At 34.6% G+C, this 16,832-nt stretch overlaps 1 protein-coding gene across 1 annotated transcript; it reads left to right on the top strand.

Moving 5' to 3' along the window:
- The first annotated feature begins 14,100 nt into the window (after nucleotides 1-14,100).
- On the top strand, nucleotides 14,101-15,723 carry LOC125422546 (disease resistance protein RGA2-like). The gene is made up of 3 exons (XM_060814920.1): nucleotides 14,101-14,403; nucleotides 14,451-15,446; nucleotides 15,547-15,723. The coding sequence occupies exons 1-3, from the start codon at nucleotides 14,101-14,103 to the stop codon at nucleotides 15,721-15,723; spliced, it is 1,476 nt and encodes a 491-aa protein (XP_060670903.1).
- The last annotated feature ends 1,109 nt before the right edge of the window (nucleotides 15,724-16,832 follow it).

The raw sequence follows: 16,832 nt of genomic DNA, 5'->3' as shown, positions 1-16,832 counted from the left end.
GACTGTGGTACCGTTATGAAGTACACGTTGGCACGAGTTCGTAGACTAGTACCACGTCGAAAACGGAGCTACGGTTTGAAAGTTATGGGCAAAAACAAGTCGAAATTCAAACTGTCCAAAAGATGCCGGGAGTTGGACTTTTTATAGTTGTATAATTTTGTTTTGATTTTCATATGGTTGTAAAGTACTCGTTGATACGAGTTCATAGACTAGCGGCACGCTTAAATTGGACATCTGGTTAAAAAGTTATGGACATGTGAAGTTTTCCAAATACCATAATATTTTATTATATCTGGCTTAAGTGCACAGTGACGCCACGTGTCGAAGTCTAAGAGGTCCACGTGGGTGAATAGTATCACCCACGGTGGCTTTTATTTGGCAAAACAACGGGGGAGGAGAGAGAAAGAGAGAGAGGAGAGAGAGAGAGGGAGAGAGAAAATCACCGACCACCGGAGTTTCAAAATTTTTCAGCCGATTCTTGCCACACGCGCCAACCAGAAGGGAGCGCCTCCCCATTCCCGGCCAAACCCCAAAATTTCACAGCCAACAGACCGGCGACGCGATCGGATCGGAGCATTTTCCGACGACGGCCATTTTTCCCCTCCACCGCCGATTTGCCCAGTTTATGGCCATCCCAAGCTACACGCGCCTGACCGGTCTCTCACCCATGGGAATTCCGGCCTACCCACCAAATTTCACGGCCATCGGACCTCCGACGCCCAGGGATCGGAGTATTTTCCGGCGAGGGGCCGAAAATCTTAAAACCCAGATCTCTTTGCCGTCCGGCCTCTGTTTGCCTCACCGCCAGTCCCGTTGGAACCCTCTCCCCTCGATCTACAAAATCCCCAAAAATCTCAGCCATCGGCCACCGGACGCGCCACCGTTGGGGACAGTTGTCGGTGACCGTGGCGGCTCACCGGAAAACCCTGTTCTGGCAAGTACCCAGTTCCGTCTCCAGTCCCCACTAATTCCGACCCCCTGAATCCAAATCCGAGGTCCTTTTCCTCCAATTCGTGACGGTTTAAGAGAATCAAAGAGTTGAATCCCGAAAGCTTTTCGGCGAGATTCCGACCACCTCGGGTCCGATCTCCGGGAAGTAAAACCGGATTCGTAATCCTCGTCACTCAAGCTTCGTTTGGGTATATTACTCGTCAATTTTGGTTAACGTTTGTGTTTAACCCTTCGGGTACCGGGTATTATTTACCCAAATAAAATATTAATTTATTTGACTGTGTGTAAATTGTTGTTCTAGGAGCACGTGTGCGTCGTGGAATTGATCCCATGGAGGATCTTAGGTTAATTGCGCATTCCAGGTGAGTGATCCACCTTGAAAACTATTTTGGGCAATTAATTATATTTATGTTGTGTTAATTTGATATCTAGAATTTGCTCATGTGGTGGAATTTAATATAATTGGGAAAAAGGTATTATTTTTTATATATATACCCATTGATGCTAAACGGAATTTTAGGTTATCAAGAAATTCCTGATTATTATTTTATTGTGATTTAATTTTATTTATTACGCACGAGTAAGGTATTTTCAGTAATAAATCATATCTGGATTTTAATATTATTTTTGGGCATAATTGGTTTAAATATTTTAAGAAAATTATTTGGTTTAATTGGTGGTTTAAGTTTTATAATTATGCCCGTGGAATATTATTTGTTGAACATCGTGTTACGAGAAAAATTATTTGTATATCGTTATCGATGGTTTCGTACCGAAAATGTTAAAAGAAAATGTGGGATGGTGAATTTGAAAACTGGTATATTTCCCACGGTGATTTTGAAAAATCGGTAGGGTAATAAGAAATTTAATAATTATTTTAGACGCACTCATACAGTATTGGTGTTCTGGTGTATATGTGGATTAGCGCGCAAGTTATTATGTCTCCCGTGAGTTGCCATTGGACCGAGGGCAGGCAAGTTTGATATTGGCCATAGCTGCCCCCCTCCGTGCCAGTCGGTGCTCGGAACTCTGGGTATCGGAGGGCATCACTGGTATATGGTCTGGTGCGTCAAGTATAAATTTTTCAGATAGAAATTTCAAACCCCAAAGTGTTCAAAAATTATTTATTATATTTTATTACATTTTATTTATATTTGGGGTATTTATCTATTATGTATTAAATTAATGGATCCCTTGGTTTTCAGGAAATACGAATAACGGGTTTCGTGAAAATGTTTTAAAAAGGAAACATTTCCAATGGAGTGAATAGTGAGGGTTTTGAGAGAAATTATTACCTTCAAATGTTTATTATTTATTTATTTATTTAATTGTTTGGTACTGATTAATTAAATTCCTTTTATTGTTATATTATTAATATTAAAATTGTACAGTAGTTAGGATCACTCACTGAGATGATTAGCATCTCACGTTTTTAAATTCCATTCCCCTAGGTCCAGGTCGGGGCGAACTCGACGTCTCAATTCATTGCCGAAAGTTCAAGGAGCATTTTCTTCCATTTTTCCTCTTCATCTTGTATTACTTCTTTATCTGTCATCGTATTAATTCCATATTTATTTGTTTGTACAATACTCTGTATATGGTATTGGACATTTAGTATTAATTATGCACTGATTTACTGTTATTCCTTTGGAGTGCTGCAAATTTGTGGAATTATATTGTAGTAACGTGGGAGGAATAAGGGGATGAATATAGAAGTGTGTTTTTAGTGCAGAAAATTTGTGGTAAGTCCAACCTTTAGGGGAGGTTCTACTGTATTTTCCATTGGAGGGTCCGGTAGGGTTTCCCTGGGATTAGGGCTTGTCTAGGGTTCCAGTGAGGAATTTTGGACGGGTCATGACATTCCATGCCAAGCTGTGGGACAATTTTTCCAATGCCAATGCATACAATCTAAACTCCCAAGTGTACCTGGAAATCCTCGATCCTCACCTTCTTTTAATAGCCTTGCAACATCATCTTTGTTAGGTTTTCTTAAGTATTGTTCTTCGAAAACTCCTATTATATCATCACAAAAGCGCTTTAAGCTTTCAATTGCAGTGCTCTCTCCAATTTGATTCATCGAGCAAATTAGCTGGGCATCCATATGCAAGCATCCGCATTGCAGCTATCATTTTTTGTAATTGACTCAACCCAACCCTTCCAGCTGCATCAACTTTTTGTGTAAAATAATCATCATAATTTTCAATAGCTTGTAAAATGCGTTTAAATAATTCGACATCCATTCGAAATCGACGTCTAAAATGTTCTGATGTATATTTTGAATTCTCACCTTTGAAGTAGTCATTAATAATTGAATCATGACGCTCTTTCCTGTCACGATGAATATATCGTTTGCTAGATGTCTATCCACCATGAGAATGCTTGTTGCCAATTAACATTGTTGAAACAATCATAGGAACATGGATTGCAGTGGCTTGAACAGCATCATGAGTTGTTTTGCTATATGATTCATCCTTTTCGATTGGTTCACTTAAAAGCTCTTTGGTCATTGAAAAAGAATTATCACTTGATGATGAACTATCAAAGTCAAATTTAAAACTTGATGAAGACATTTATTTGTAACAACACCTATAAAAAAAAATGAAAATGAATAAAAAAACCTATGCATCAAATAGTAAAATAACCAAATTAACAAATAAATAATAATAACTACTATAGAAAAGAAAATAATAAAACAAAACTTAATGGAATTATTGTGATATTACATTACAATAAGCAAGATTAATTTCCCCTTTATAATGACCACCACCTACTGTCAAAGCACATAATTAAGTAAGTGGGGGATTATCCATAAAAGAATTCACTGTAAATATTGTTATCTATTTCAACCTTTTTCACAAAAACCCTGGTGAAGGGCATGAATCCTAGGTTAAAGCAGTTGGGAAATTTTTTTTTTTTCCGATTAACCATGTTTATGAAATACTTATTATGCAAAGAAAGTACATGAAAACAGAACGAGAAAGTACTGTATGTTATATTTGAAGCCAGTCAAAAAAGTGCTAAAACGCAAAACGAAAAATGGGAAAAGAATTCCTCCCTATTATTTACATATCAATACTAGTCATGGTGAAGTTCTTGTAAAATAAGTTTGGTGAAATTATGATCTAGTATAAATAAAATAAGCAGCTTTGAGAACTGAAATCAGGACCATTCTGTAGCAACTCAACAAGGGCAAAACCTGACTACGCATGAATTCTGGCAATAGAAAAATTTAAATTAAATTTTTTTTAAAAAAAAAAAGCACTAACGTTATTTGGACTCTTTTGGTAGATGATGTGTTGGTTTCTTAATAGGAATGAATCTAGAAAAACTTTTCATGAGTTTAAAACGTACATGTAATTACGAGTTTGTGAGCCTATTCATGGTGCGTTTTAGGCAAAATCTGGTTCATTCCAAAATGAATTGGTTCCAATGTAAATAAAGCACTGCAAGAAATTAGAAATAAATGGTCACTGCTATTCCTACATATTCTCTGCTTTCCTTGTCCATTTTAGCTTCAACAATTCTAAGATATATGAAAATCCTTATATCTAGTTAGCATTTCCACTAGAACTAAGCTTATTCATATTAGTGTCTACCAAAAAAAAAAAAAAAAAAAAAAAAAAAAACAGAGCTTAATCATATTAGCTTGGCAACAGAGTATTTTCCTAAAAACTAACATCTTAAATATATTTTCCTTATGTCCAATGATTCAACAATGACCACCATCTACTGTCAAAGCACATAATTAAGTAAGGGGGGGAAGGCAGGGAAGGAAGGGAAATTCTTGTCAACTAAATTTCCCCAGACCTTCTACCCAACCCATTTATACATAAACATGAAAAATGATAAAGCAATATCTCCTAATAATGACATGGGAAAAATCTACCATATGCAATTGTTTCCTGTGAAAGTCAACCAACACTACCACAAAATTTTCTACCAAACTATTCCATAAAGATGATTAACATAGAATGCTATAGAATAAACCATATTGATAGTTTTAAAATCAAATAGGTGCCCTATCAGTTGCAGGAAAAACACTTTTGAGGAGTATTGTGACTTACATTATACATCACGAGTTACATGACTGCATTCTTATAATAATTTAATTGCCTGAAAGTACTGAATCCCACAAGCCCCAAATTTCCATGCATTTACATTTATGACCACAGAAATAAATCAAAACGTAAGTTATATCTGCCGTAGTGCCAATTTGCAAAGGACAAGGACAGCCTTCGCTGTTAGTGGACAATAACTACTAAGATTACAAATAGAGTGACTACCATAATCGTCAAAGACCTTCAATGGTTCATAAAATCATATATATATATATATATATTTTAAGTTAATTATAGATTTATAAATTCAAGATTCAAGAAACCTCCATTCTCGTTGTATAAAAGGGAAGGGAAAAAAATTACAAATAATCATAAAATAATAGAAAATATAGACAAAATCCACACCTGTAGAAACGTAGGGATAGAAAAAGTTTTTCTTTTTTTCTCTGCTTTTATGAATCTACCTTGATTTTGCCGTCTCTCTATTCATCAAGTTGATAGGCTCTGTTTGTATTGTTTTCTTTCATCAAATGGTGTTTTCCAATTTATTGTATTTTGATTAGGTTTACTTTTAATTAAATATAATTTTAAAATAAAATATGACACATTAGTATTCTATGATACTTTATACAGAATCCATTGGAGAGACATTGTTAGGAAATATATTATTTAAATTATAAGAATACCATATAAGCATTAACACTTTCTAAAACTCATGCTACATAGACTCCAATGGAAATAACCATTGAAGATGCCCTTAGTCGAGTCAGATCTCTCTCCATTATACAGAGTATGCGAGTCCAATCCAAGAATAAGAGAAACTTATAATATATTTAATATTAATTAGAGAGATTTTATCATAAAATTATCAAAAATTAATTATCATGGCCCTCCTTCTCTCTCATCAATTATCAGCTTTGGGTTTAAAAAAATCATCATGTGCTAACATCTCGTATTAAGGGGAAAACAAACTATATTCGTAACTTTAATTGAAAATGTTCATAAAAAACTAGCTAACTAAATTTCCTAATAGTTGCTTATTGCCTTTCTTATCGCTCTCTTTGTTTGAGAGAGAGAGAGAGAGAGAAAACTGCAATAAGCATATTTAGATTTTTCTTTTGAGAAACAATATAAATTGGTCTTATCCTTATATTAATATTCATGATTCTCATAAATCAACCTCAATTTTTAATAAACGCATCTTCTTTAATATTTACAGGCATTATATCAAACGATGCATTAATGAGTAAAACCATATAATTAAAAGGGTCTCATAATTCTTGGCTCAGTTTAATGGACATTTTTTACTTTTTAATGCAATTTATAATCTATTATAGGTAAATTTGTCATTTTATTTTATTTATTTATTTATTTATTTTTGTGGCTATTTTTTACCAAGGTGATCCTAATATGCTACTAGCATACTTGGGGAATTGACAGCAATTTTTATACATACATATATATATATATATATATATATATATTTGTGCACTTATCAATAATATAGTACAGAACACCAGTACTGTATAATTTTAAAAACTATAAAATTTTATAATAATATAAAATATCAAAATTTGATAAAATATAATCAAATTTGTATACTTTTAATAGTCTCACAAAATTCCATATTCTTCTGTAATCCATCATCACAAATACAGCAGGTTGAATATTTCAATTTTTATCACCATAATTTCATATTCATGCATAAATAAATATCTAAAGGCATAAATATATTTTTTATCACAATAATTTAATATAATTAATTTCTCAAACCTTCAAATCAATTTATATCAAAATATTATTAGTACCACATACAATCTCACATATAATTAAATATATAATAAAGATACATTTTATTATATATCATAACCTCACAGTAAATTTAACAATAGTTTAACAACAATTTAAAATTATAGATTTTCTAAATTTTTGAAAATAACAATTCAAGGCCATACTTATTCAATTCAACATAAATTTGATATTTTAATTTAAATAACAATTATTTAAATATTAAATATTTGCATCTTTCATATTCCTACATTTAAAAAATGATATTTTATTCCAAAAATAACATCTTTTTAAATACTCTACCAAACTTCACAAACAAGGTACCAACGAAAAGCTAACGAGATAGAGAATTCGTTACTAACCTCCATTGGCTCAAATTTTGCTGTATCTCCAAACAGCAGGGAATTGAGTGAAATAGACTTCAAAATTAAGCTTAGGAGGTTCAAAAATGGTGGAAAAAAGGTATCAATTCGGCTGGATAGTGGTCGGATTGCTGGAAATTCGGCTTTGCCATGGCCGGCAGCGAGAACCTAATCTAGGCGCGTCTAGTGATGATTAGCCATGATTTTTCAGCTGCCAGCCAGGCTTTTCACCCCTTTCCTCCCTATTTGGCCCGTGTAATGTATGGGTAGTCGACAAATTTCATTTTGATAGAAACTCGAGAGGGAGGAAGAGAGAAGGGGAGAGAGAGAGAGAGAGAGAGAGAGAGAGAGAGAGAGAGAGAGAGAGAGTTACGTGCATGAGAGAGAGAAAGAGAGAGAGAGGGAGAAGAGAGAGAAATTGTTTTGTTGGGGGGGGGGGGAGTGTCACGTGAGGGAGAGGGAAAAAGAAAAGAAAAAGAAAAAGAAAAAGAAAAAGAGAAAGAGAAAGAGATAGAAAATAATAATAAAATCAATATATGTATTTTTTTTATACTTTTATTATTAAATTATGGTGACACATGGCACCTTTCTATGGCAACACATGACCCTCTTCCCTCATGACATGTAGTACTTTCAAGTAGTGACACGTGGTATAATTTAAGAAGTCTCTCAATTATTTTACTACTCAATAAAAGTCAATTTTGGAAAACTCATATACAACTTTATAGGTTCTTAACTTTTCAATTGAGGCTCCAAATTAAACGTGCCACCAGTTTAAAACTCTTTTCAATGAGTACTTTCATATAACACATAGATCAACATCAAAATTTATGTAAATAAAAAGTCAACTCCAGACTTGTTAACCAGTCTGTATTGCATATTGTTTCGCTCATAACTTTTAAACCATAACTCAGTTTTCGATGTGCTACTAGTCTACAAACTCGAGTCGATATATGCAAAATTCTATCCAAAGAAAAAGTCAAAATTTGACCTTGCTTGGTCAATGGCAGTCAAACCTGATCAAAGCGAAAATTTCCAGTGTGATTCGAGACGGAATGTTACATACAATTTTATAGTTACCGTAGGTCTGAGGATACCTAGAGTGCATTTTTCTTTTGAAATCAATACAGGGAGCGATCTCACATGGACAAAGTGTCATCCCTGCATGAATTGTTATCATCAGCAGGGGCATCTATTTGACCCTTCATGGTCAAAATCACACTCCTACATTTCCTGTGGTTCCACCAATCCCCTGGCACCCTCATTAATTCGGTAACCACAAGAAATGTTGGGTATTCATTGTTGCCATCAAGCAGTAGTAAAGGGGACACCTGCTACGACTTGATGGGTAAGACACGAATATACATTCCGAGGATAAGTTTTGTGTTCGTGGATGGAATCACATTAGAACTAGATCCCACTGGAATTCTTTATGTATTTGAAAATACAGCAACAAGTTGTTTGGCTTTCAGTGGCATCCCTGACAATACCGAGCTCACAATTTGGGGGAATTTCCAGCAAAGAAAGATGGAGGTCATCCACGATGTTGGTGGAAGGATTTTGGGGAATTTCACCCAAAGAAAGATGGAGGTCATCCACGATGTCGGTGGAGGGAGAATACCATATAGGCCTTCTGCTTGTGTCTAGTTTATCAAAAGAAATTTTTCATTGAAGAAAATAATGGAATCACTTCATTGAAAAATTAATGACTATAGTTGTCATGTAGATATAACGATATTCATCCTACTTGTGGATCTAGTTACACAAATGGTATACATGTTAGTTCATTTATTCAAGTTCAAAATGATACTACTGTTCTACGCAAAAAGACAATGACAGGTTCAAAAATCATGCCTAACCTAAAACCATGGCATTCCTAAAATACTTCTAACATAACCCACAACCATAACACATTGGTAGAATAAATGCCACATCAATAAATCCATCCACAATCCAAATTACATCAATAAAGCCATCCACAATCAACATTTGGCCTAAAGAAGCAATCGTGTTGTTTAATAGACTCATAGATTACTAGGACTGTAATACATACCCATGCATCGAAACATAAGGTTTTCCTTAGAATCGAATATAAACATTCTCAATAACTTAATGATGCAACATTCATAAATGATAACGGTGAAGCATATACTAATGGATTATACACAATCCACTTTATTAAACTTGCACCTTAAGCACATGACAAACGATTACCAATTATTTCCAACTTCAAATAAATCATACAAGCTATCAATTCACTTGTACCAGAGTAAAAACCAGCACAAAAGAATGGCTCTGGTTACAAAGCACAAACCAAATCTCTTCTTCTCAAAACACAACAAAATCTCCTATTTTTTCTCCCAAGTTACCTAACATAATCCACAGTATACAGCTAAGGAAACAACATTATATCCAACTAACTAGATGACACTCATTCTGATTCTCAAGAGAAATTCATCTGATTTATTAGAAAATAATACAGAAACTGAAGTGTAACTTCTAGAATAACTAATTAATTATAGTAAACATGAGACTACATGCTAAGACAAACAAAAATAAGTTACCTGCCACTGCTTGACATCTTTTAGATCTTGGCGTATCTTAACAGAATATATATGTACTTGATATAACAAAAATAAAAACAACAAATGGAATGAAACTTTTAGGATAATTAATTAATTTATAGTAAATATGGAACTAAATGCTAAAACAAACAAACTCCATGCCACAGCTTCACATCCTTTAGACCTATCTAAACCACAAGAATAAATAACTTTAGAAAACACAGCAGAATAAATGTGCTCATGGGAATGACACAGGAGCAGGCGAAAGATTCTTCAATCTAATTGAGAAGATTCCAAATCATGCATCATGATTCTCACCAAAGAACATACATATGCATCCTACAGATGCTTAAAAAAAGAACACAACCTAGCTACTAAACATCTTTAAGTCATGGCGACTCTATAAGAGGTGATGATGTCAAAACAAGCACTTGGACTTGCCTAAACTTGCCGGTCTCTAAGTTAACCAAATAGACAACCTCCTAAACTTGCCAGTCTCCTAAAATTTACCAAATGCAGAACCTGTCCATGCCACAGATCACCATAAACTAGGGGATAATAAAGTTTATAAACCATAAGCCACATATTTCAAAAATAAAAAGTTCTATATGGAATTAGGAGCTACTGGAAAACAAAAGTGATTAACCACGGCAGACTTTTCCACTTTATTTCTCATTCTAGCATAGATACAGACAAGCCTTTTTCAATTTCTCCACCTTTACAGTGGCCAATAATCAAATCAGTATAAGTGACAAAATTTGGAATGCGTGAGACCAAGCTTTTTGAAATGCTTTCAAAACGCGTTTGATGCTGCAAAATTAGATATAGCCTGCACTTACAATTGGTAAACAACATACTAGGCCTTGAAGTCGGAGAGAAAACTTACGCATCAACCTTTATACGTGGCTAGCAGATCAACAAGGACATTTATACATATATAGATGTTCACACAATCTAATCAATTGCTGAGTCAAACAGATGTGGCCTGCTCTTGCAACTAGTAATAAAATATAATGCCACGCAGAGAAAATTCATGCATCATTCTTTATACGTGGCTGTTGACTAAATTGGCTAGTAGATCAACTAGTTCATCATATATGACTAACTTGTTTTGAAATTTCGAAGGTGGTCATCTTAATTATTACTATTATTAATTTATTTATGGGGTTTGGATCTGCCTATCTTCTTTATAATTGCTGGTGGTAACACCCAAAGTTTTTTTTTTTTTCCACAATCAAATCATTTGCTAAACTTCACATTTGAACCTTCAAAGTAATTGAGCCACGCCCCTCCTCTGTATTCTCTCACCGTCCAAGTAATGGCAGAAGACTCTTTAATCAGTGTTGTGTCCTGCTTGATTGATACGTGGCTATTGATTAAATGGTCAGTGCATCAACAGCGTAATACTCAGGAAGTAGTTTATCATTTCAGTTCAATTGTCAATGCCAACTTTCTATTATATATTTTCGAACTCCCAATTAAAATGATTAGCTTATAAAATTCTCACATGCACATCCATTTTTTTATTTGATTTGGCTAGACAATAACGTTACTCTAGCTTTCAGTCTCATCTTCATCTTCTCCATAGCAAAAACAGAACTAAACTTCCCCTGTAAAACCTTTTCGACAATATTCAACCACCACCCGAAACTAATGGCAGAAGGAGTTCTCTTCGATATTGTTACTTCCATCACTGGAAGATTGGCTTCAGCAGCTTTCAGAGAGATGGTACAGTTTTGGGGACTCAAAAAGGAGATTAAGATGGCGAACAAAATGTCTGCACTCTAAGCTGTAATCCGAGATGCAGAGGCAAAACAGAACCATAGCAATGAAGTCAGATATGGGCTGCAGAGGTTCAAAGATGCTATTTACGTTCTTGATAACTTGTTGGACGAAGTTGACACTGTGGTAGCTTCGGGGCGTAGAGTAACATCCTCTGGCAAACAAATGATGTAGAAGGTATGCATTTTCTTCTCAACCTCGAACCAGTTTGCTTTTCGAGTAAGGGTGCATCTTTAAGATCAATGAGATTAGGGAGACACTTAATGATATCAAACCAGGCAGAACTTTTGGTTCTTTAGTAACTCTAGTCTCACAAGGGAATATGGAGTCTTTTTTATTCTAGAAGAAGAAGTTATTTGGGAGGGATGATGACAAAAGCAAAGTTATTAAACTTTTGTTGGGTACGGATTCTCATCGTCAAGATATTAATGGTAATGTTTCTGTCCTTCCTGTAGTTGGTATGGGTGGCTTAGGGAAAACCACACTTGCTCAGCTTGTTTATAGTGATGAAATGGTTAGAAAATACTTTGAGCTGCAAATGTGGGTTTTCATACCTGATGTGTTTGACTTGAAAACAATTGTGGAGAAAATCGTCGAATCACAAGGCATTGACATAGATCGATTGCAAAATATTCTTCGAAGAGAAGTCAAATGGCTTAAGTCGAAAAGGAAAACGGATAATTGCCAAATGTAATAAGCCATTTCAAATACAGAAAAAATCTATGGAAGAATTTTCAACCAAGATGTTCTGCGAACATCTGCAATTTGTCAAATTCTAGAGATAGCCCCTGTCCTTAATTTTCATAAATGGTTGATTGGCTTAACATAGGTCCACACGGTTTTAAGGCAAGTTATGTTTGCTCTAACCAGGTTCCCTCTCAGATAGCTAAGGGTACCATATGTTAATATCAATTATTCATAAAATTATACTTTTCATTTCACTTTCAAAGACTTTTCTCCAAATCAATGGATCCACAAAAAAATCTAGAGCACATAAGTGGAAAAACTGAGGCCACATGTTAAATAGTCCTTAGTATCAAAATTTTCTAAAATTTATACAAGATGATGTTCTGATCTTGTAGCATCGAAATAACTTTTTGCTCAAGATTTTCATGCTTGGAACAATGAATGACTGGAAACCATGTAATGGCCAAATGTGGGCCATATGACATTTCCAAACGTGTTGGATGGTGCAAGCTCAGGTATGAACCGAATTCTTGAGTTTAAAAAGGATATCGATTTTTGTAGCGATAGATAATAATAGTTTGATGGCTTAGTCCACAACTTTTCAAGATTATGGTGTCTAGTCATGTGGTTTGGTTCTTTTACTTCATGGTGTTTAGTTTACTTCTTTCAATTATTAGTTTATGTTAATTAGAGTTTTATTATTAATTTTTTTAAAAAAAATGAGGAGTGTTAATTAAAATTTGTTAGATATCTCAATTAATAACAAAATTTAAGAGAAAAAGACTTACAACCACAAACACAAAATTAAAAACAATTTGAAATGTTTTTCAATTTGCAATTTATGATTCCACACCCCCCCCCCTTCTTCAAGCTTTTAGTTATTTGTGATGTCTAATTACCAATAATTAACAACAACAAATATTTAAAATAAACAAATATTTGAAATAAAAAAAAAATTACACATATTTTAGTAAAAAAAATAGGAAAAATAAATAAATGTACCAAAGGACACCTAAAAAAAAAAACAATTACGACAAACCCTTTTCTCTTTATAAGGAGAATTTTAGAAAAGTGATCTATGCCTGCAAAACAAAAAAAGTTGCAACATATAAAAAAATTATGTGAAAACCGATAAGAATACAGAGTAAAAGAGAGATTATTGCAATTTTTTTTTTTTCCATTATTGTTAAAAGTTTCTGTAAGTAACCTATTATTTCATTCAATATGGATGGAAAGATTTGCAAATCTACTTTCCAATGAGCTTTGACCTCTGAAAAGAGGACCTCCATCTTCCAAAAGAAAAATGGAAAAAAGAGGTTATTTCAATGCAAATTATTAATATGAATTTGAAACTCGGAATAATTAACTTAACAATATAAACCATTCTTAACTTATTATGAGTTAATGATACCCAAAGCCTTTTATATTGTTTATCCGACTTTCTTACCTTCTAATTGAAAATAAAAGTTTTAAGCTTTGGCATTTACCTTTTTGTTAATTTTACATTTACCACCAAATAAAAAAAATAAAAAATAAAAAATAAAACTTTGTGCTAATTTTACTATCCTCCAATGACCGTACCACATCAGCTAGCATATCAACATTAACAGTACTATTATTCAGCGACATTTTTTAGTCTTTGTTCTATTGAAGATATTTCTAAGGGCACCTTATTTATTGGTGCATTTATTATTATTATTTATTTTTTTATTTTCTTTATTTGACTGTTTTTTCTTCTTTTTTTGGACAAATACTTTGTTGACTTTGCATTCACATAGAAACATTTTTTCTTCATATGCTGGCAGTAACACCCTCAACGTTTCCAAAGCCAAACCATTTGCTAAACTTCACATTTGAACCTTCCAAGTTAGCCACGCCTTTTCTCTGTTTTTCTCACCGTTCAAAGTAATGGCCGAAGGAGTTGTGTCTAATGTTGTGTCATCCATCATAGTAAAGTTGGGAACTCAAGCTTTCAAAGAGATTGGAAAGTTTTGGGGTCTCAAAAAGGAGTTTGAGAAGCTTAGGAAAACAATGGAGGTGCTGGTAGCTGTAATTTTTGATGCAGAGGCGAAGCGGGTCAGTAATAATCTAGTCAAAGTCTGGCTTGGGAGGCTTGAAGATGCAGTCGAAGATATTGATAACTTGTTGGACGAATTTCAAACTGAAGCTTGGGGGCGTCAACTGATGCCTGGGAACAGAATGACTAAAAAGGTACGAGTTTTCTTCTCAAACTCAAACCAAATTGCTTTCGTTTAAAGATGGTTCGTAAGTTAGAAAAAATTAGGGAGACACTTAAAGATATTAAGGAAGATAGCACCTTAAGTTCACTGATACCGGTAACACTCACCCAAGAGACATATAGTACTGAATATATCAACAGAGAGACTCACTCTTTTGTGCGTGGTGAAGAAGTTATTGGGAGGGATGATGATAAAATGAAAATTATTGAACTTTTGTTGGGTTGTGATTCTGATCAAGATAAGGATAATATTTCATTCCTTCCCATAGTCGGTATTGGTGGACTAGGAAAAACAACACTTGCTCAGTTAGTTTTCAATCATAAGATGGTTGAGAAACGTTTTGAACTTCAAATCTGGGTTTGCATATCTGATGTGTTTGACCTTAAAATAATTCTTGAGAAAATGATTAAATCAATAAATGGTTCTGTACAACAAGGCCTTGATCTAGATCAGCTGCAAAAGTCTCTTCGCGAAAAGCTAAGTGGAAAAAGATATCTTCTTGTATTAGATGATGTGTGGAATGAAGATAGGGAAAAATGGCTTAAACTAAGAACCTTGCTAATGGATGTTTCACGTGGTAGTGCAGTATTAATAACTACCCGCAACATGGACATTGCCCAAATGATGCAGACCAATAAGCCATATGAGTTACAAGGTCTAGACAAAAACAAGTCTTGGTCTTTGCTCAGGAAAGTGGCATTCGAGAGAGGACAAAAACCTCATAACTCAAACATTGTAAGAATAGGAGAGGAGATTGTAGAAATGTGCAAAGGAGTTCCTCTTGCCATAAGGACGATCGGAAGTATATTATATGGCAATAATCTAGAGCGTGACTGGGTGTCCTTTAAGATTAATAGGCTTGCCAAGTTAACTCAGAACATAAATGATCTTGTACCGACACTTCGGATGAGTTACGATTGTCTTGCCTCTCATTTGAAGCATTGTTTTGCTTATTGTAGATCGTTTCTGAAAGATCATGTCATTGACGTACAAAAGTTGATAAAACTCTGGATGGTACATGGTTTTGTTAAGCCCTCTGACCAAAATGAATGTTTAGAAGATGTCGGTTATGGTTATTTTGTGTATTTGCTTGGAAGATCTTTTTTTTCAAAAGGTTGAGAAAGATGACATGGGTACCATAGTGACGTGTAAGATGCATGATCTTGCAATTTCAGTGGCAGGCGAACATAGCATCATAATAGACAAGCATACAGAGAATGAAATTTTTCATCAAAAGATTCGCCATATATCTTTGGATACTCTATTTGATCATAAGTCATCAAAATTTTAAAGTCCCTTCTTGAAGGAAAGGAGCTGGTACGCACCTTTCTCAAAATAGAAGGACTAGTTGGCACTTGTAGTGAAAAAAGTTGTGAAGCAATTTTATCCAACTTAAAGTGTATACGGGCCTTGGGTTTGGGGAGATTGGATATGGAGACATTACCAAATAGTTTCGATAAAGTAAAGCATTTGAGATACATTGATCTTTCATCCAATTCGATGAAGAAGCTTCCAGGTTCTATAACAAGACTGTACAATTTGCAGACACTGATTCTCACTGGTTGTACAGAGCTGCTGAGCTTGCCTAGAAATTTAAAATACATGATCAACTTAAGGCATCTTTTGATAGATGGATGTAAGAAGTTGACTCATATGCCTAGTGGACTTGGTGAGTTAACTTCTCTTAGCACATTGGATCGTTTCGTCATGGCGAAGAACAAGTCAAAGTGGAAAGATGCTTCAGGGTTTGCTGAACTAAGCCACCTTAATAACTTGATAGGAAAACTTGAGATCCACATGTTGAGCCATAATCTACAAGGAGATGCCGGAAAATCAGAGGCTGCAATCTTAAAGAAGCAACATCTTCAGTCCCTATATTTAATGTGGAAGCGAAATAATGATAGAGATGATGGTTGTGATATTGCAAAGGATGATGAAATCTTACTGGATGACCTTCAGCCACATCCAAACCTAAAAGCATTCCGAGTGGAGAGGTATGTGGGTGTAAAGTTTGCAAGTTAGCTTTCTTGACTCAGTAATCTTGTGAGTTTACATTTATCATGTTGTAAAAATCTCCAATACCTCCCACCCTTGGATCAGTCGATGAGTCATCTCAAGAAACTTAAACTTTTTTCATTAACTGCTCTAGAGTATGTTAATTTGGAAAGTGAATATTCATGGGCTTCAAGAAAGCTATTCTTCCCTCGCCTAGAGAGGCTTGAAATAAGTTGTTGTCCAAATCTGAAGGGATGGTGGAAGAGGAGTGGGTCTATTGGCTTAGCACCAACAACAATATCCACCATGAGACACCATAACCGAAGCCAACCTTTTTTCCCTTTTCTCTCGCATGTGGCCATATATGATTGCCCTAACCTAGTTTCCATGCCGTTGTTTCCAAAT

Source organism: Ziziphus jujuba, chromosome 2 (genome assembly GCF_031755915.1).
Source record: "Ziziphus jujuba cultivar Dongzao chromosome 2, ASM3175591v1".
NCBI lineage: Eukaryota > Viridiplantae > Streptophyta > Magnoliopsida > Rosales > Rhamnaceae > Ziziphus > Ziziphus jujuba.
The sequence above is the reverse complement of the archived record's forward strand: the minus strand, read 5'-3'. Positions and strand labels throughout refer to the sequence as shown.

Bases quoted from the DNA above. Each gene is read 5' to 3' on its own strand.
- LOC125422546 (XM_060814920.1), top strand. From the start codon at position 14,101: ATGGCCGAAGGAGTTGTGTCTAATGTTGTGTCATCCATCATAGTAAAG. The intron at 14,404-14,450 runs GTACGAGTTTTC...TTTCGTTTAAAG, and splicing joins GGAACAGAATGACTAAAAAG to ATGGTTCGTAAGTTAGAAAA. The intron at 15,447-15,546 runs GTACATGGTTTT...TTTTTTCAAAAG, and splicing joins AGTTGATAAAACTCTGGATG to GTTGAGAAAGATGACATGGG.